General features: G+C 35.2%; 2 protein-coding genes across 4 annotated transcripts in view; one reads left to right on the top strand and one right to left on the bottom strand.

Moving 5' to 3' along the window:
- Positions 1-9,933, bottom strand: part of Abcb1 (ATP binding cassette subfamily B member 1) — a 151,181-nt gene extending 141,248 nt beyond the window's left edge. For both annotated transcript variants that reach the window (XM_029534937.1, XM_021190179.2), the window contains exon 1: positions 9,832-9,933. The gene's annotated coding sequence lies outside the window, so the exon portion shown is untranslated. The remainder of the gene's footprint in view (positions 1-9,831) is intronic.
- The window catches only part of Rundc3b (RUN domain containing 3B), a 114,042-nt gene that overhangs the window by 43,345 nt on the left and 50,220 nt on the right, over positions 1-20,477 (top strand). For both annotated transcript variants that reach the window (XM_021190719.2, XM_021190718.2), the window contains exons 4-5: positions 7,668-7,753; positions 19,183-19,272. In XM_021190719.2, the coding sequence (XP_021046378.1) occupies positions 7,668-7,753; positions 19,183-19,272 (176 nt within the window). The remainder of the gene's footprint in view (positions 1-7,667; positions 7,754-19,182; positions 19,273-20,477) is intronic.

Here is a 20,477-nt window from a genome sequence, read left to right as displayed (position 1 = left end):
AGAGAGAGAGAGAGAGAGAGAGAGAGAGAGAGAGAGAGAGTGAGAATGAGAATGAACGAACCCAATTAACCAAACACCCAACCGACCTTCATTTAAGGGCTTATTGCATAAGCGTAAAGACCTGAGTTTGATCCTCAGAAACTACTTAAAGCCAAGCATTGCTTTATATGCCTGGATGAGGCAAGTAGATCCTTTCGGGTTGACTAGTAATCCCTGTGAGAAACCTTGTCTCAAAAATCAATGTAAATAGCTCTTGAGGAATAACATGCATCATTATCCTTTGGCTTCCACAAGCACTCACACACAGGTGCACATGAACACATACACACACACACACACACACACACACACACACACACGATTATTTTTTTCAGATTTAAACATTTGGCAGATATTTTCTTGAAAGAAATAACTTTTCTTGCTGAAGAATATGCATGATAAAGCAACTGACAATATTTGTTGCTAGTGGTCAAGTTTTTAAGCAAAAATTAAACTTTTGGGAAACTTGCATTCACTGCTTTAAGCTTCATAAAAGCTTTTCTGATAGAATTGATCTAACCAGGAAATATATTTTTAAACTGTTTTGTAGAATTTAGTATTTAATAGAATTGCCTAACTTAAAATTTCCAAATGTCCAATTTATAGACTTACAAAAACCAGGCATGAACATATAATTAAGTCAAAGTTTAAGATAAGCCTATGAATGTAATGCAATAATATATTTAAAGTTCATTGTTTTAGGTACCTATCTACATTGCATCTAACTTTTTAAAATTATCATTTGATGAAGGTGTTTATTTGTGTGTGTGTGTGTGTGTGTGTGTGTATCTTTGTGTCAGTGTGTGGCACATGCTGCATTCAAATGTACAGATTTGCACACTTATGCATGCACATTGGGTGTCTTCTTTGATCATTCCTTAGCATATCACCTAAACTGGAAGGCTGCTGTTCGGCTGAGCTGGCTGGTTGACTAGCTAGAGAACCTCTGACCTGACTAACCCTACCCGCCACTCCCTGAAAGCTAGCATTACAGGCCCCTGCAGTCATGCTGGGGTTATGTGGCTTAGGCTCACGGTTGCTGAACTGCTGCTCTTACCCACTGAGCCACTGAACCTTCCCATTTACTGAGTTAGAATGTTAGGTACAATACATATTAATAGATATACTCTACCTAAAAGCTTTCTTAGGGTCTCCCATCTTTTTTAAATATGTAAGAAAATAAAAATAAAAAACCTTTTTAAAAGGTCTGAAGTACAGACATAAGGTATGTTAGCCTTAATTTAGAAAGTGTTTTATGTTTTATTGGGCTGTCTGTCATAAGTAGAAAAATAAAGATTTACAATTTGAAGATCAAGTCACGACTTAGATCATTGTTTTAGAAATTTAAAACTGAAACTGCACCTCAGTTGAGTTTGTATTGGCTTTGTTTCCATGCTTTCCTTATGACTTAGGAATGATAGCTCAGTTTCTTTAGGTTAAAAGATTAGCTGTACTTTTTTGGTGAAACCAATCTACACAAGCAAAAGGTTGTGGCAAAAAATAGTTCCTTCATCTTCTTTAGGTATTTTTGCTGCCTGCTTGGGGTTGCAGTCTGATAGCTGTTACTAAGGTGCTGAAGCCTTCTCTCTACACCCCACTCATTTTTCATTGTCAATAGATTTAATTTCATATAAACATTCTAATTATGGTTTTTCCCACCCTTAGTTCTCCCAGTTCCTCACTTCATCCCCTCCCATCCGGATCCACACCCTTTTTGTCTGCACTTAGAAGACAAACAGGCATCTAAGGAATAATAATAATGAAATAAAATGAGATAAAACAAACATAAGAAAAGGCACAAGAAACACATGAAAATGCAGAGACACAACCTTCCCTTTTTAAGGGATTTGAAGAAATCCCTTAAAATTTAAGAACTGGAAGCCAAAGTATATACACAAGGGACCTGCATTTAGATCCTCAGCTTCTCACTTTGCTATAAAAATATATTTTGGAATCAATAATTTTCATAAAGAAGATCTCTGTAGATAACCAAAACCTTTTGAACACATCAGTTTTCCAGAATTGCTGTCCTCCAAGTCTCAGGATGATATATGAGTTGAAAACCCATGTGAGATTCAATTAGAGTAGCTAAAGGCACTTATGTGAGGGAAGGGAGTTCTCCACGAGTCTCGGTTTTTCATCTACTGACATTGCCAAGGCTCTTCCTTTAATTTGTTAAGGTATGTATTCAGTAGTCTCCTAAATATTAAATATCGATGTTAGACAACTTTTGAAATAGAGCATTACTTCTTCACATTCTTCATAGTTTTAACTTGAAGCCAAAATAAATGCCTTGAAAATGTAATAAATAGCAAAGGCAGTTAGTTGGCCTTTAACTGAGAATTTTAAAAAAACCAGATTTGCCTTATCTGGTGGTAAATCAAAACTCAGAGATGTAACTCTTGTGAGAGGTTAGGTTCCCCCAGTGTCTGGAATAAGGTTGAGAACCAGAACGTGAAAATGCCTGTAGCCTCTGCAAGCTAAAAGTGGACACTCCAATAACCGTGAGGACAAAAAAGGGGTGCACCAGTTGCCAACCTACAAGAGCATAACTGGACTGTCTGCTGCCATGAACTTGGGTGTAGATCCTCCCCCATCAGGGGCCAGCATTTTGTGTGACGTTAAACAGAAAGGTCCTGGTGCTGCCCACCCAGACTTCTAACTAGTAAAGTTGCTGAGTCAGTGTACCGTAAGCCTCTAAATTTACAATTTACTGCATAGCAATAGAAAACTAATACAACTTTCCACAATAAAATTTATTTCCCTCCTATTTGGGTAGATGCAGAGCTTATTGCCTTTCTGTCTCCACCACAGCAGGATGCTCTGTGTAATGGATGCACACAGAGAGTAATGTTTAGCATAAATAAGTCTCTCACCACAGTTGAATGAAAATATTCACAAATTTTCAATATTTATTGTACAGATTAAGTCATTATTAGAAGCACTTTGTACTTCAAGTGCTTCCTGAATCTGTGCTAGCTCTTTTTTTACTGGATGATGAAATCCCCAAATTCCAGTAAATAAAACAAATTTTAAGGCACAAATACATAATCATAGTGTAAGCACACAGAATCATGGATAAGGAAAACAAATTTGTGTTACAGTTTTTAAGTCATTATGAAGGATTATTGGACAGATCATTTATCTTGATTCAATAAAATGTGCCTGGTGGCAGGGCTGAAGACCAGGAAATATCTACTCTCTTCCTATTGACCATTCTTATTTGAGAAATTGTTCAAGAGAAGTCGCATGGATGAATGGATCTATAAAGTATAGAATGGTAACAAGTATTTGAAAACCATAAAATGGAAAGCTAGCTTTCTAGTTTGCAAATATAAAATAGGAGACATGAGTATAACAAGTTTTGTAAACCTCTTTAATAAAGGCTGGAATAATAAGTATGTAAACAGCTTGTCCTCAGAATGCAGAAAATAACTGAGAAGACAACAAACATGTACTTCAGTACAAAATTAGTCTTAAGAATGTGCCTTATTTACAGAGAGAGCTTTATGACCACAGGGGCCATCATGCAGCCATGAAATTGGAAAGCATTGGAAGACACAGAGCATCAGATTACAGGCAGGATGATGGGGCTTTTCCTTCATATCCCAACAGGTGCTACATGAGGAGAGAGAGCCACCATGAGCATTCTGGAGGGTGGTGTTCCGATACTTAAAGGGTTTGAGGATGAACAAGCTTCATACCATATTATCTAGCCTGGCCTGGCCTACATCCCAGTGGACATGTACTAGGTAGAACCACAGGATTTTACCTTGCAGCTACAAAGGAAAAGGGCTGTGAAGCCATAGAACAACATGCTTACTTATCAGCTCCATATGTCAGAGTGAGAGGGGGGTGGGTGGAGGGGAGTATGGGGGCATGTTATGAATCCTGGGGAAAGGGGAATGCTTAGTCTGTGAGCTAGGATTAAGCAGCAGATGAAACAGCAGGCTAATTTGTTTCATTTTATTTTGTAAAAATAAGAGGTTAAAGTTCTGGAAAAACTGGGTAGAATGTTCTGTAAACACTCCAGACTTTCATTTGAGGCCAGAAAGTTTTCATACTGAGGATAAAGACAGTTCAGAAAGATCAACAAAAATTTTTTAAAAGGGCTAAAAGTGTTGGGTCTTTTACATGCCTTCAAGGGAAAAAAAATCAACTGTGGAGAGAGGAAGCATCCTAGTGTTGTTACTTATTGTTAACAATATCCGTTATTCAATCAAGTCAAGCATATCAAAAAAGAACATCAAGCTAGGTGTGGTGGTACATGCCTGTAATCTCAACACTCAGGAAGCTGAAGAAAGAGGGTCCCAAGTTCAAGGCCAGTTGGGAGTACATGAAAAAACTGCCTCAAATCTCATAGTCCCCCAAAAGAAAAGAAGCAAGGAAACCTACAAAAGAAACAGAACTATGGATGATCCAATAAACTCTTAAGTAATTATAGTGGGTTAAAATAGGAGCAAAGATGAGTATTAGGAAACTGGACATTTTAAAAGAGCTAGCTATAAAATAGAATTCTCATCATATACACATAGCACTTATATAAACGTTATCTGTTTGCTGAGCCAAAATTGATCTCAATGACCTTCAAAGGATCATGTAAGGTAGGTTCTCTAGCCGAAGTGGAAGTAAGCTGGACTCAATAATAACAAGACAGCAAGATCCCTTTATGGGTGATATTTTGAAGGACCTTTAAATACCTCTTAGGTGAAAGAGGAAATCATAATCAAAATTGAAGTATATTTGAAAAATGGCAATAGAAATGTATTATATAAAATAACTTAAGGAAAATACACTTATGTAAGCTTTTGTCTATGTTTGAATAGCATTAAGTGATAGAAATTAGTTGTAAAAAAATTCATTTAACAAGCCACCATATAAGTAGTAACTGTAAAAAGAAAGAATAAAGATCAATACTTCAATTACAGTGAAGCAAATTTATTCTAGAATTGCATACTAAAACTGTGGTCATTTTTGATGAACCTATTAGTAGATCCATTTTCAATTTGGTGGGGATTTGTAGAAAATTTAAAGACTATTTTGTAGTCCATAAGTGAGTCTTTTGTCAGATGTATCAAGATATTCAAGATATATGTCTTTACTTTGTGATATCTTTTTTCTCTTCTCAATGATGATATTTCATTCTTTGGACAAGAAAGAGGAATTTATAGATCAGTCTGTTTGATGATGAAAGGTTTTTTTCTTATACTAATGGCATATTGTTTTGTTTCATCATATAGTAAAGTAGGTATAATATTGTACCCCTAACTCATACAGTTCTTATGAGAACTATTTTAATATACACAAAAGTCTTTGAGTAGCATAATAATTATGTTCTTAAAACTTGTCCATGTTCATTTTTTTTTTTTTTTTTTTTTTTTTTTTTTTTTTTTTTTTTTTTTTTTTTTTTTTTTTTTTTTTTTTTTTTTTTTTGGTTTTTCGAGACAGGGTTTCTCTGTATAGCCCCGGCTTTCCTGGAACTCACTTTGTAGACCAGGCTGGCCTCGAACTCAGAAATCCGCCTGCCTCTGCCTCCCAAGTGCTGGAATTAAAGGTGTGCGCCACCATGCCCGGCACATAATTTTTTTTTTTAAGTCTTGATGATTCACTATTGCCAAGTAATAAAGTGTAAATTCCTTAACACTGCTTCAGGTTTTCTATATCATAGTAGCCAACAGTCTCCCTAAGTCTTGTTTGTTTTTCTATTCTAGTAAAAGTTCTTTTATTGAAAGAAAATAAATCATTAAAATTAGCACAATTTGTTACCACAACAGAGAGTTCCACACACATGCAAGGGCAGGAAACTAAGTGCAGCGCAGCTCTGTGTGGATTAGAATTAATAAATCCGGAAGCAGGGCTTTCCCCACATCTCTTACCTAACCACCGCAGTCTCCTGTGCCTAACTTTCTCTGGGAAGCACCTTGCTTTGCTTCTATACTGTGACAGTGTAGCCTTTTGATTTTACAACCCACTACTAGTTGTGAACCACTTTAGTTGATGTGTCAAACTAAATTTGTAGGGAGAGGCCTGGGTCTGTGAGGCCCCCAGCAGCTTGCCTTTTCCTTCCTCTGTTTCAAACAGCCTCACCGCCTGTGGGATCCTCCAGGTTTACTCAAAAGGAACAATGGACTGAGTGCAGAGCAAGGGGAAAGTCAGTGGAGTGGGAAGATTGGCTTGCAACTACATCCCCGTTGTTCTTTTGATTCCTGGCAGCATTGCTGTTCCGGCCTGGTTGTTTTGATCACTACCTAAAATCATTGTATCTGTGGATATTTTCATGCTTTGTCCAAGCCCGGTAGTTGAGCATAACATGTGTTGACTAGGCACCTTTGTTCCCACTGCCAAACCACTGCCTTTGCTTTTCTGTGTTATTCAGTAGCATGAAATTTGCTGGTGAATTGGGAAGAACTAGGTAGAAATGAAAGTAAATGTACTTTTGCATTCTTTCTACAGATATTATTCCTTACATTCTTTCAGTCTAAATAGGCTATAAAAATGGCTGGGGAGGTAGCCTGGTGAAGGAAAGTGCTTTCTTCACAGGCTTTATGACCTGAATTCCAATCTCCAAGCACCCACATAAAAATCCTGGTGTGATGGCTCTGGTCTGTAACTCCAAGGCAGAGGTATGGGAAATTAGATAAGAAACAAGTAGATCCCAGGTGCTTACTGTCCAGTAATGATCTCCAGGTTGGATAAGAGACCTTGTCTCAAAAAAAGTCAGGGGAGGGAACTACAGAGCAATAAATAGACAAAGACACCTGGAATTGACTTCTGACCTCCACACATCCACAAGCAAGTGCAGGCATGTGCGCACACGTGCGCATGCGCGCGCACCCACCCCCCCACACACACACAAACCAACACACACACACACACACACAACCTATGTAGGGAATAATAATAACTACCTAATGTCTACTACTGAAAGGTGTTGATACTTTCTAGTATTGTTTAATGATTCACAAGTCAGAATTGCTTGTCTGTGATTCTGTGCTGAAATATGCTAACATCTGAGTTGAGGGGTTTTTTTGCAGGGAGGGCAGGAGTAAAACCAGAACCTGGATTATGCTAAGCAAATGCAGTATCACTGAGCTACATCCTCGGTCCCTGGCCTCTTGTCGTTTTCTATTTTAAATCTTTGGTAGCGTGTCTTAAATTTGGGGGAAGGAGCTCCAAATTTAGTAATTCATGACTTGGGTTTATGATTGGGTTTATGACATTGTAATTTACTGTCAGTATAAAAACTTCCTCTTTGGGTATGAGTAGAATTTTTTTTCGAAAACGTATTATTGAAGTGAATACTAAAGATCCTGTTTTATAAGGGGACTCATTTTAACTAGCATGTTGCCTTTGGATATTAAAGTAGAATTTTATTTATTTGAATAAAACAAATTTTATTGATTCAAAATACAAAGGACATAGCTGTAATTTGATATGTCATATTATCTTCTGAAAGACAAAAATACATATTTAACATAGCCAAAGTTTTCTGTTTATCTTCTTAGATGTTTTTCTTGGTTATTCTTTATTTTAAATTATTTATTCCTTATTGTTATTATACAGATATTTGACAGTATATAGAAAATATTTCTTAAGTTTCTTATTTGATCCTTTCTTGTTTCTCTTAGGGTCGAGCCTGGATCAGAGTAGCACTCATGGAAAAACATTTGTCTGAATACATTTCTACAGCTTTGAGAGACTTCAAAACAACCAGGTTTAAAAGTCCTTTCAATTTTCTATTATTTATGATTTGAAAATCAGAATAAAGAGGCAGTCTGAAGTTCTCAGCTCTCAGATCATCTGTTTTTTTGTTTTTTTTTTTTTTTTCCTACTGCTCAGATAAATCTACTGTCTTCTTAGAAAAGTGTAATTTGTCACCTGACTATACATTTGACTTACTGATTGGTGTAAAGGTATACACGGTATCACCTCAAATGTCTTTTCATTGAATCATTCTGAGTATCAATCCGTCGGTGATTTGAGCTTCATTCCCCCCATTCACTTTCCTCTGACAAATCTGAAGGAAGTTCTAAGTATGAAATTCCTAAATATCTGATCTCTTTCCCTAGTATAGTGCTTCCTTATTATTTTGCTTGGGAAGACTATAAGTAGATCATTTCTTTCTATCATTCATGTACAGAATTAACAATGGGTTTGTTGTCTTTTCAATGACCTCTTTGTAGATATTGTTTTTCTAAGGTTACATAGATTTAAGGGATGACCTGTTGTTTGCTTTGTCAAAATGAAGACTTTATTGCTTTTTAATTGGTATTGCAAAGGTTCTTGCTACACAACAGTTGATAAGTATTTAGTTCTTGTCTGGTGACCTATATTTATTGCTGTTGATGACACTACTTTCCTCTATGTCAGAAGTACTTGTAAATGAAAGCATTTAATAATCTTATTATCTTAGACATATACTGTAGAGTGTCACGGGCACAAGATACTACATAAGATAAAATTAAATAGGATCGTATAAAATCCAAATTTTGTTGTTTAGCTGTCATAAGACTTTTCAGGTACGTTGTGGCAAGTTGTAGAACATTTCCCATCTCCCAGAAAGGCTGCCTTAGTGCTTCTAAACGACTTTACTTATTTAACCTCATTCTTAGTTCTGAAAAGGATGGTAAAATCGAAGCTGTAGATCAGTTTTGATAAAGAGGATTAGGAATAAAGACTCACGAATCTAGAACCTCAATTTCCATGTCTTGATGGATTTAACACTCTAGATTTTAATAAAACCTTGACATGGGTTATGACATTCTTTTAGCCAGCTAGCTGGTACAGATATTTACTGAGAATTTTTCAACTCTGTAGATAATAAATAAAACAGTAAACTTTTAATTTGACAGATACAAAAAGTATGATAATAAATTTGATCAGGAAAAGACTTTTAACTACAAAAGTATTTTAATAAGATAAATATAGTATGTAATTATTGAGATTTTTTATCAACTTGATACTTTTGGGAAATCTCTAAAGATGGATAGTAAGATGATAAATTCTTAGACCTTTAAAATGAACCTGACAAAATGAACTTTTATCACCACAGACAAAGTTAATTATAAGAAGAAATATTGAGGGTACAAAGGCTTTGTAAATAAAACTATAGCATAATATCAGAATCTAGTATGCTAAACAAAAAAATCTAAATTAAAACTAAACGTATATAATAATTATCTCTTATATAATTATAATGTATTTCATCTTTTCTACAGAAATTTCTCTCGTTATTAGTCCTGTGTTTTAGTTGACTCGATTGGGTGTGATAGACATAATTTTTTAATAGATTTTTCTTGGAACAATAGTTTAAAAATTAAAGGGAAACATTTTAGCATTGTCTTACATCTGTCTGTATCCTGATGAGAAAGGAAATGATTCAGTTCAAAACACAAAAGTTTCCAAAATAAAAGGTATTGTAATATTATATAGCCATATTCTATTCAAACACAAATGTGGCTTCGTGCATACTATATGCATGCATGTATATAGTATACATAAGCATATCAGCCCTAACAAAGGTGCTTGAATGTGAATACAGTGGCTTCATAATTCACAAGAAGGAAAGTGAGCACAAAAATAGTTTAGAATTTTCTTCTTAGAGTGTGACTAACAAATGTGAAACCCCAGAATGTTTTTAACTACTTAATTTTGTTATTTTTACAGAAATAAATTCAAATAACTCTTTCATTATAAGTAATTTGAATGTAAATTCCTGGCTAAACAAACACATTTAGAAGAGTAAATTTGCAAAATATAAGAATAGTCCTGGAGAGAATAGTTGCACATTACCTTTTATCTGAATGCTTCCAGACATAAGCGCTTAAAGAAGGAGAATTTAACCCTGTCAGAATCTTGAGAGTGTCTGAATCAAGTGGATTTCTTCTTGTTCTGTCTGACTCCGCAGACAAAGAGAAATGATAGTTTTTAAAATAGTGACAGCATATTTACCCCAGTTCAAGGGGAGGAGCTAAGGCAGGCAACTTTGAAGCAGTAATCTGTGAATATCCAAGGATGGAGGAAGGGTGGAGGAAGGGTGGGGAACTGAAGTACAAATTCTTGGAGTACATAACTGCCTTCAAAGTATTAAAGAATTTCATGTGAACTCTGTGCTAAAGTGAAAAGTGTCTTGAGGAGCAACTGGAAAAAAAAAAGAATAAAAACTTGGAACGTTTTGTGATTCAGGAATTTGGGTGTTAACTGGAGACAGCCAGAATTGTGAAGTGATAGAATATAATCTAAGATTTTGTTTTAAGGTGCAAAATCACTTTGATAACATTCTGAAGAAAATCTTAAATGAAAAGTGAATTTAAAACTGAATTGGTTTGTTCAAAGTTTAATTTCTGTCCATCCACAGACTAAGGATTAATTAGAAACATTAAGCCAAATTTTATACAAGTGACATTTGAAACAATATTTGAAAATATTTTTGTGAACGTTTTAAGTAATAAATATTGGCAATAATAGATTTGGAAACTAGAAAGATAAAATTTAGCTTTATGAAAACCTAAATTTAGCTGCTTCAGTATTTCATTTAAAATGATAAATTATGTCATAAAGAAGTGTCAGTTTTTACAATATTTTCATATAACTAAAGGAAGGAATAAAGTATAAAATAACTTTTAAATTCCTGAGCTATCACTTAAGATGGAGCTTTCAAGTTTAGAAAAGTGGCTAGAATAGTAGTAAGTTGCTAAATCTCTTAAGAACCAAGAGTTTTAGAATCTATAAATATGATAAATTTTTACATTAAAATTATCCTTTGATATCTATTAATTTTCTTTCTAAAACTTCTGTTACTCATTGACTGGGAAATTCCAGGAGTAATTCATGCATTTCATGCAACTGTCTTTACACGCGGTTGCTAATACCTGCTTTAATCAGTTGTTACTGTTAATCTCTTCATGTGACTTATTTATGTTAAATTTTATCATAGTATGAATATATAGGGGAAGCATAGAATAGCAATGGCAGTTGCTCCTGAGGTTATGATAGGCTTATGTCTAGAGAATCTCATAGCATGTTGAAAACATTTTAAGTCAAAACCACATTTAGTGCACCAACTGCAGGCATCAGAACTTAGCCTACTGCAATTTAATAGTATCAAAACTTACGAAAGCCCATGGCTGGGCAAGTACAACAGCAAGTATGTTTTTATATACTAGTAACCATGTGATGATGGACTGGTTAACTGGGGTGACAACTCACTGCCATTGCCCTGCTCCTACCCTGCAGAAGATAAAAATGCAAATCTGAAGCACAATTGCTATTGAAGGACTACTGTTTTCTCAGTACCTTTAGGTCAAAAATTGGAAGCTGAACTTGCATATTGACTGCAAGTATAGATTTTACAGTTTCAGGTATTCAGTGGATATGTTGGGATGTTTTTCATAGATGAGGAAAGCTTCTGTATTATGATGAAAAAAATTATTAAAACTTGCTTTTGAATTGTTCTACCTCATGACTTATAGAAAAACTCCAAGTAGATCCGATTTAAATAAAAAATTATTGAAAGAAAACATAGGTTTAGCTCTTTGATATTTCCTTGACATGATATCCCATGTACAATGATCAAAAGATAAATTGGACATCAATATTTATAACTTGATCTTTCAATAGACACCATTGAGAAAGTAAACAAGAACACAGAATAGGAAAAATTTTAAAAATCACATATCTTATAAAGAACATGTATCTAGAATATATAGAGAAAACTTTTACCATTAGTTAGTAAAAATGAGCAAGCTTTGCTCTGGCAAAGGTATATTGTTCATAAATAGCAAAGTAAAGCCTTGATGGTTAATTTTCATTGTTAGCTTGGCAGAACTTGGATTTCTGAGTATATCTTTAAGATGGGGTTTCTAGACAAATTTGACCATGGAGAGATGATCCATCATGAATGCAGGTGACATCTTGCTATCTGTGGTGTCCCAAGCTGAATAAAAAGAGGAGAAATCCAGTTGAGTAGTCCCCTACTACGTTTCTGGGTCTGCTAAAACATGAGGACAGCCTTAGGTTCCCACTGTACTGGACTCTACCACGCCTTTCCCTCCATGATAGGTGACTTCCTCAAATGTGAGTCAAATTAAGCACCTTCTCTCTTAAATTGCTCATCAGATATTCAGTTGTAGCACTAAAAAAGTAATTAATGAAGAGATCAGCATCATTAGCTACTGAGAAATGAAAATCAGAAATATTATAAAATACTATTTCATATGAAGTAAGATGTGTATATACAAAAGATTACAGGAAAACAAATGTTGATAAGAACTTGGAAAATTTGGATCCCCAATGCATTGCTTGTTTGAAAAGTAAAATATCATAGCCATTTTGAAAACAGTCTGCAGTTGCTGAAAAAGTTTTAATGCAAAATTATCATAAGACCTATAATATGACACCTAGGGGTAGAGTGTGTGGATGTTTGTTATACCTATATATTGATGCATGCATATAAAATTGATACCACAGTTGTAAAATGTCCATCTATTTATAGCAGCATTATTCATAATAACCCAAAAAGAAAACAACCTAAATCCTTATTGCCTAAAGAGACAAGATGTATCCTCTCATTCATCCATAACATTGATTGGAGTAATGGCATATGTTGGCAACATGCAAATCCAAAGATAAACCTTGGTAACATGCCAAGCCAAAGAAGCCCTTTACAGAAGGCCAGGTAGTATATAAGTTCAATAATTGAAATGTCCAGGATAGCTAAATAAGTACAAAGAAATAGGAATAAGGTTAGTGATATATATAGATTGGGATATATATAGCGTCCTTGGCAGAGGAATTGGAAGGAAATGATAGGTAACTGATGACAGATGATGTGCTGTCTAGGTTTTTTGTCAAGTTGTAAGCCAAATAAAGCCCTTCCTCTCAGGGCTGCTCTTGTCATGGTGTTCATAACAGCAGCTGTCCCCACCAAGAGCATACACCTGCTGACCTACCTTGAAAGTTGGAGATCTTGCAAATTTTTCCATAAAATATGTAAATGAGTACTTATTGCCTTAGGCAGCATGTTTCAGTTAAATTTCTTGAAACCTTCCCTGCTTTTACTGCTGTCTGGCTGTGGGCCCTGCAATGAGTTGTTTAACTTCTCTGGAGGATGATGATATACAGTAGCTGTAGTAGCAAAATTAAAAGAACTTGAATAAAATAATTATAATTATGCACTATGCTCAATACATATTGTTCACTGTTTTTGTAAATGTCTCACAGCTTACAAAACCTTCTGTGGTTAAACTCAAATTAAGCACAAGTATACCAGTTTTTAATGACTCCAACATTAAGATCTCATCTTTGTCTTCCTCAAGAAACTATTTACCTACTTTGTAGTATTTACCACCACCCATAATTATCTTTTTTCTTTGTTTTTTGCCTATCAACTTTCTGAGATGTTATGCTGCAGAGGGAAGGAACTGTCTATCTGTCTGTCTGTCTGCCTTCCTTCCTTCCTTCCTTCCTCTCTTCTTCTCTTTTCTTACTTTCTTTTTACAGTTATAAATGCAGTAAACAGCATAGTTTTTGTCACATATAAGGAAGGATTTGTTATATAGTCATTGGTAAAATAACCAATGATTCTCACATTCTTAAGATCTTTGGAGATTTACACTCTATCCGTTTCACATTCATTTTAACTTTAAGCATAATGAAATGCTTATTTATGCTATTTTGTCTACCATATGGGAGGACTTTCTCTCATGTGTTCCTTATAATTTCTATGTACAGATTAAACTGGAAACGGGAAAGAAAAGTATTCGTAACAAAATTTCTTGAACTTATAAGCTTCCTCATATTTTAACAATGCGCTTTCAGAGTAAAACTTATTATCTTTACAAAAGGGTAATTTGAAGCATGATACTGTACAGGAATATTTCAATCTAACCCACAGGTTATCTGTTGTTTACCAACCCGAAAGGCCGTAAAAGAGGCTTTCAGAGTGAACAATCAGATGGCATTTTAAGAGAGCTAATTTATATGTAATCAACAAAAACACTGCTAGCCATTAACCGATTTTTAGCCAAAAGAAACAATTGGTAGGAATGCACCTAATAAAAATAAGATCACAAAAATATGAAAAATTGTTTGCATGGAAAATATTGAGCAATACCCAATGATATACTCTTTTATTTGTGTGGAATTTTATGTATTTTTGCCTCAGTACTTTAAATATTTATCTTCTTGGAATTCAGTGTGCACTTTTGTTAGTGCTCTCAAAAAACATTTTCTTTAGAACTAAAAATACTGTTAACAGAGGAGCGTTTTGTTTTTATTGTATGCTTGCTTTATGTTCTGCTTTGCCACTGAGCAATTTTAGCATGCTTTTCTATTCCAGTCTTTCTATGAGACAGTATTGAATGGCTGAAAATTTATGATCTCTTGAAATCTTGGAAAGTGATGATATAAGTTTTATTAAGAAGATAAATATAAATTTCCTTCTATGCCTTTAATGTGTAAACGACTAATGTCTTCAACTAAGTGGTAAATGTAAGATTTCTTCGGATTAGTTGAATTCATTGTGTAAGTATGTCAGACTTAGACATATATTTTCTGAAATTTTCCTCACAGAGAAACAATAATTGAAAGTTGAAACGATGACAGGCAAGCCTCTTAAGGAGTCTTCCTCTTGAATTTGTCCTCTAGACTCACTGTTGAATTATAGTGTCATGCTAGTGCATGTGGACTATGGTTTGACTGGAATAAATTATTTAACAACTAGCAAATATTTTACTTATTGTCTTTAAAAATTCATTAGCTTAAAAAGTTGGCTCATTTCTGTAAGGCAAAAGACACTGTCAACAAGACACAAAGGCCACCAACAAATTGGGAAAGGATTTTTACCAATCCTAAATCTGATAGAGGACTAATATCCAATATATAGAAAGAGCTCAAGAAGCTGGACTCCAGAAATCCAAATAACCCCATTAAAAATGGGGTACAGAGCTAAACAAAGATTTCTTTCTTTCTTTCTTTCTTTCTTTCTTTCTTTTTTTTTTTTTTTTTTTTTTTTTTTTTGGTTTTTTGAGACAGGGTTTCTCTGTATAGCCCTGGCTGTCCTGGAACTCACTTTGTAGACCAGGCTGGCCTCGAACTCAGAAATCTGCCTGCCTCTGCCTCCCAAGTGCTGGGATTAAAGGCGTGCGCCACCACGCCTGGCTTAAACAAAGAATTCTTAACTGAGGAATACCGAATGGCTGAGAAACACCTGAAAAAATGTTCAACATCCTTAATCAACAGGGAAATGCAAATCAAAACAATCTTGAGATTCCATCTCACACCAGTCAGAATGGCTAAGACCAAAAATTCAGGTGACAGCAGATGCTGGCGAGGTTGTGGAGAAAGAGGAACACTCCTCCATTGCTGGTGGGATTGCAAGCTTGTACAACCACTCTGGAAATCAGTCTGGCGGTTCCTCAGAAAATTGGACATAGTACTACCAGAAGATCTAGCAATACCTCTCCTGGGCATATACCCAGAAGATCTTCCAACTGCTAATAAGGACACATGCTCCACTATGTTCATAGCAGCCTTATTTATAATAGCCAGAAGCTGGAAAGAACCTAGATGTCCCTCAATAGAGGAATGGATACAGAAACTGTGGTACATTTACACAATGGAGTACTACTCAGCTATTAAAAACAATGAATTTATGAAATTCTTGGGCAAATGGATATATCTGGAGGATATCCTCCTTAGTGAGGTAACCCAATCACAAAAGAAGTCACTAGATATGCACTCACTGATAAGCGGATATTAGCCCAGAAACTTAGAATACCCAAGATACATTTTGCAAAACACAAGAAAACCAAGAAGGATGACCATTGTGTGGATAATTCATTCCTCCTTAGAATAGGGAACAAAATACCCATGAAAAGAGTTACAGAGACAAGGTTTGGAGCTAAGATGAAAGGATGGACTATCCAGAGACTACCCCACCCAGGGATCCATCCCACCATCAGTCACCAAACCCAGATACTAATGCACATGCCAGCAAGATTCTGCTGAAGGGACCCTGATATAGCAGCCTCTTGTGAGGCTATGCCAGTGCCTGGCAAACACAGAAGTGGATGCTCACAGTCAGCTATTGGATGGAGCACAGGGTCCCCAATGGAGGAGCTAGAGAAAGTACCCAAGGAGCTGAAGGGGGCTGCAACCCTATAGGTGGAACAACAATATGAACTAACCAGTACCCCCTGAGCTCATGTCTCTAGCTGCATATGTAGCAGAAGATGGCCTAATTGGCCATCGTTGGGAAAAGAGGCCCCTTGGTCTTGCAAACTTTATAAGCCCCAGCACAGGGGAACGCCAGGGCCAAGAAGTGGGAGTCGGTGTAGGGGAGCAGGGGCAGGGGGATGGTATAGGGAACTTTCGGGATAGCATTTGAAATGTAAATAAAGAAAATATCTAATAAAAAAAGTTGGCTCATTTACTCGTTAGTAGAACTAATTTCTACCATCTCATTAAAATAAATTATATACGTTAAGTATAAGAGATCCTTAGACTCAGATAAGTAAATAGTTCTCTCTTTGATATTCTTCAGCAGCCCTTAATACAGCATTGACACTAGCGAAAATGTAGATTTTTGTCGTTTGACTCCTAATCTGTAATTTCAAACTATGGTGGACTCAAGATGGGTATTTTAAAAGGGATGGAGAAATGGTTCAGTGGTTAAGAGCACTGGTTGCTCTTCCAGAGGGTCTGGGTTCAATACCCAGCACCTTTAAGGTGGCTCACATCCATCTGTAACTCTAGTCCCAGGGTATCTGATGCTTTCTTCTGGCATCCAAGGATCTAAGGCATACAAGTGGGCCACATACATACATATAAGCAAAACACTCATACACATAAAATTTTAAAAAGCAAATCTTTAAAAATAATATCTCTTATAAGAAAATAAAGGACAGTTAGGTGATTCTCAAAATCAAAGAGTTAGAATTCTTTTCTAAGTAGTTTAATTATTATTATAATTCTTATAATATGATTATTATTTATTAATGTTCTACAGAATTTAATTATCTGGAACCACTGAAAAGCAGGTGGTAGAGGGTAAGGGCCAGTAGTAAGGGCTAGTAGGAGACAAAGGAGATAGTTAGGTATCAGTGGTAGCCGAGTGTGACCTGCAGTCCAGCTTTCAGAAGCATGCATGTGTGCTGGGCCTTCATCGGCCTACTGTGCATGAAGTGATAGCTGTAAGAGAAATCAAGCAAAATACTTTTTACATTGCAATGGTTAAAATAAAAAGAGATGGATGAAGCAGAAGGTATGTGGACATCACATATGTGGACACTAGTCTGTACAGACTTGTCAGGGCACAGTATGCAGAAAGGGAAAGGAGAGGGGCTGCTCAGGAAGGGCCAAGTCATAACCAGATGGCAAGACCCTATTGTTGAAGATAGCAACTTACTTACGTTATTGAAGGTGGAGAAATTGAGTTGGTGCCCAAGTAGAAGCTACTACTGATAAATATGTATGATGTTGGAAGGTACTTTACATACTACTAGAGGAGAAAAGTAATAAATTTCACCCAGTTTCAAACCCTGGGCCCTGTAACAGAGACCTTCCTGCAAGATATACCGGTACAGTAGTAGCACAAATGTTATAGAAGTAACCAGCCACTTTTATAGTGAATTTATTTTATGGTTATTAAACCATAAAAACATTTGGCTTCTTTGAGCCCTATCTTTGTAAGGCATCTACATTGTTCCCTTGATATATCTCACAAACTGTTAGGGCTTTTTATTTGTAGCTAGTACACACCAAATGAGACACACAATATGTTATATAGCTATAGTTTCTAAAACATTTGATCTTTTAGAAATTGATTTCTAGTAATTTTTTTCTTTCAACTATGAGAAAAGAAACATTAGAGGTATAGTTCTTCTACAAGTCTATAATATACTCTGATTAAAAAAAAAAACTAGACTGGAGTGGGAACAAAATCCATGTTTTTAATCTAAATGTCTCTTTCCTGGAACACTTTTATTAAATTTATAGAAAAATCACTAATTTTGCTAATCTTTGTTAGACTAGAAGTTTTACTTGTTCTCCTTTTATGTAAATTCACCATAAGCAATTTTCAGAAGGTGCAAGGTAGGCTTATGATTTATCTAATCTCCTATTCTTGGCAATGTTAACAACACTTATATAGGTTCCATCTCACCAAGGTAGGCATGGGAGAGAAGAGTAAAGAGGGAAATATGGGCTGGACTATCTTAGTACTAGTGGTCTTTTTAGCATTTGTTCCAGGCTAACCCTCCTGGTATGTTTGTACTGTACACGTGTCAGAGAGTAAACGAGTTGGCTCTCATTTCCTCTTCATACTTTTTACTAGTCAAAGCTTCCTTGTGAACTATAACATGGCTAAATTTTCTTTAAATATTTTTGTTTTAAAAGAGGCTGTGTGATTTAGTAGAAATAATTTAGAGAACTGGGTTGCCTACTTGAGCAGCTCATGAATATGAAATTCAGAAAATGGTATTAACCTTTAATAGCTGGTAAATTTCTGAATAGTTTGAAAAGAAATTTTAAATGAGCATTAACCAGAACAGAATGCTCTAGTCAATAGCAGAGGCAAATTTTGTTCACATGTTGTTAGAGAATGGTTAGTTTCTTTTTTCATATACAGGCATCTTGATAACCTTCTGCTTGTGTATCATAGTATTAACGTGAGCATAAATTATAAAACACCATTTGTTCTAAGTTATAAACTTGGTCAGTAACTCTTAGCACTGCAGAATGACAAAAAATTCTTCTTTCTGTATGTACATAAAAAACTAATGTCTATGCAGTTTTGAAAACAGACCCTTAACATAGAGCCTGAATATGCCAACTCTTGCTGGACATTTATATTACCCTTTACTAAGGAATTTCTGCATATCCAAGGTCCATTGAGATTATTAATTTAGATATTTTTTCCAGAGAGTATTTTAAAAAATAAGGAGTAATGATTTTATTTAGGATAATGAGTTTGGATGTTTTGGGTTATTTTTATTTTGGGGTGTAAATATTTTTGAAACTACAGTACTGACCTTTTAAAAATATGAGTCCAGTGAAATTAAGCTTTTCATATGGCTGTGATTTCTATAGGTCAAATGTTGGCTTGTTTTTCATACTCATGTATTCACTCGTTGTATTTCTCAGGAGGTTTTATGAAGATGGAGCCATTGTCTTGGGTGAAGAAGCAAATATGCTTGCTGGCATGCTGCTTGGACTCAATGCTATTGACTTCAGGTACTCACTGGTCAACTAAATGATTACACCTAATAGTTCCTACGCATGAGTTTTCCTTTTCTAAGTATAGCATAGTTGGACTTTAATATTTGATTTCTATTGCTTTCAAACTTAATGGACCTGCTCTCTTAAGTTGACTGAAAGGAAAGAGTAGGCTGTATTCATCCAGCAGCAGGACTCTGCTGGCAGGAAGGGAAATTTCTGGATCTTACTCTTAGTATTTTCAGCTACTGCTTTAAAAATGTAAAGCAATAGATTTCAAGCAAACTTAAAGTAAGCAAAATTCTCCTTTTCCCATGTCTAGATAAATTCTGGAAGGATGTCTTAGGTACACTTCTTGAATTATTCATGTTAATTTAAAATATAACATATTGTTAATTTTCCTTTTATTCTCAACAAGATAGGTCAGTGTCAGACCTATAATAAGTTCTAAAATGGTTATAGAGTATGGAAACATAATTTTGTATTCAATTCATCTCAAATTATATGTTATGTTAAAAGTAAAAAGTTGTAAGAGAACTCAAAAACAAAAATAAAGGAAGAATTTTTTATAAATAGAATCATTTGAAAAATCCAACAATAGTAACAAAACAATACCAATATTACTTTCAGGTTTTGGCTTTAATAATTATTTGACTTTAGATTCTGTAATTTTAAAGGCGGTTACCTTTTTTTAGTAACTCAGATTCTCTTCAAATATTTGTCATTTCATAGGTCTGGATTTCCCATATTTGTGACTTAATGAACTAGTATTAGCTTAATTTTAGGATAAACATTGTAAAGTCTGAAGGTTGTCTAAGTCTTCTATGGTTTTTATTTATTTGTTTTGTTTTGTTTTGTGTGTGTGTGTGTGTGTGTGTGCGTGACACACACACACACACACAATTTCCACAGTGTGAGTGCAGAGATCAGAGAAATACTTGAAGGATTCTGGCTTCTCTTTTTGCCCTGAGGGTCCTGAGGGTTGAATTCAGGTCTTTGGGATTGGAGACAGGCACGTTTACTCACTGAATAATCTTGCCAGTTGTGATCCTCAAGTGTTGCTAACTCATTACATAGGGTACCCTATCATCTTAGTCCTTTAAGTCCATGTTTTATGAGTTTGACATTTTTTCCTCTTTTAAATTGTTTTTTTACATTCAGATCACAAAATTCCATGTTTGGCCACTCATGGCCATTTTATTGTGCAAAATCATGTAGCCTAA

The sequence above is a fragment of the Mus pahari genome, chromosome 2, assembly GCF_900095145.1.
Source record: "Mus pahari chromosome 2, PAHARI_EIJ_v1.1, whole genome shotgun sequence".
NCBI lineage: Eukaryota > Metazoa > Chordata > Mammalia > Rodentia > Muridae > Mus > Mus pahari.
Note: the sequence above shows the minus strand (reverse complement) of the source record. Positions and strands in the feature narration are given on the sequence as shown.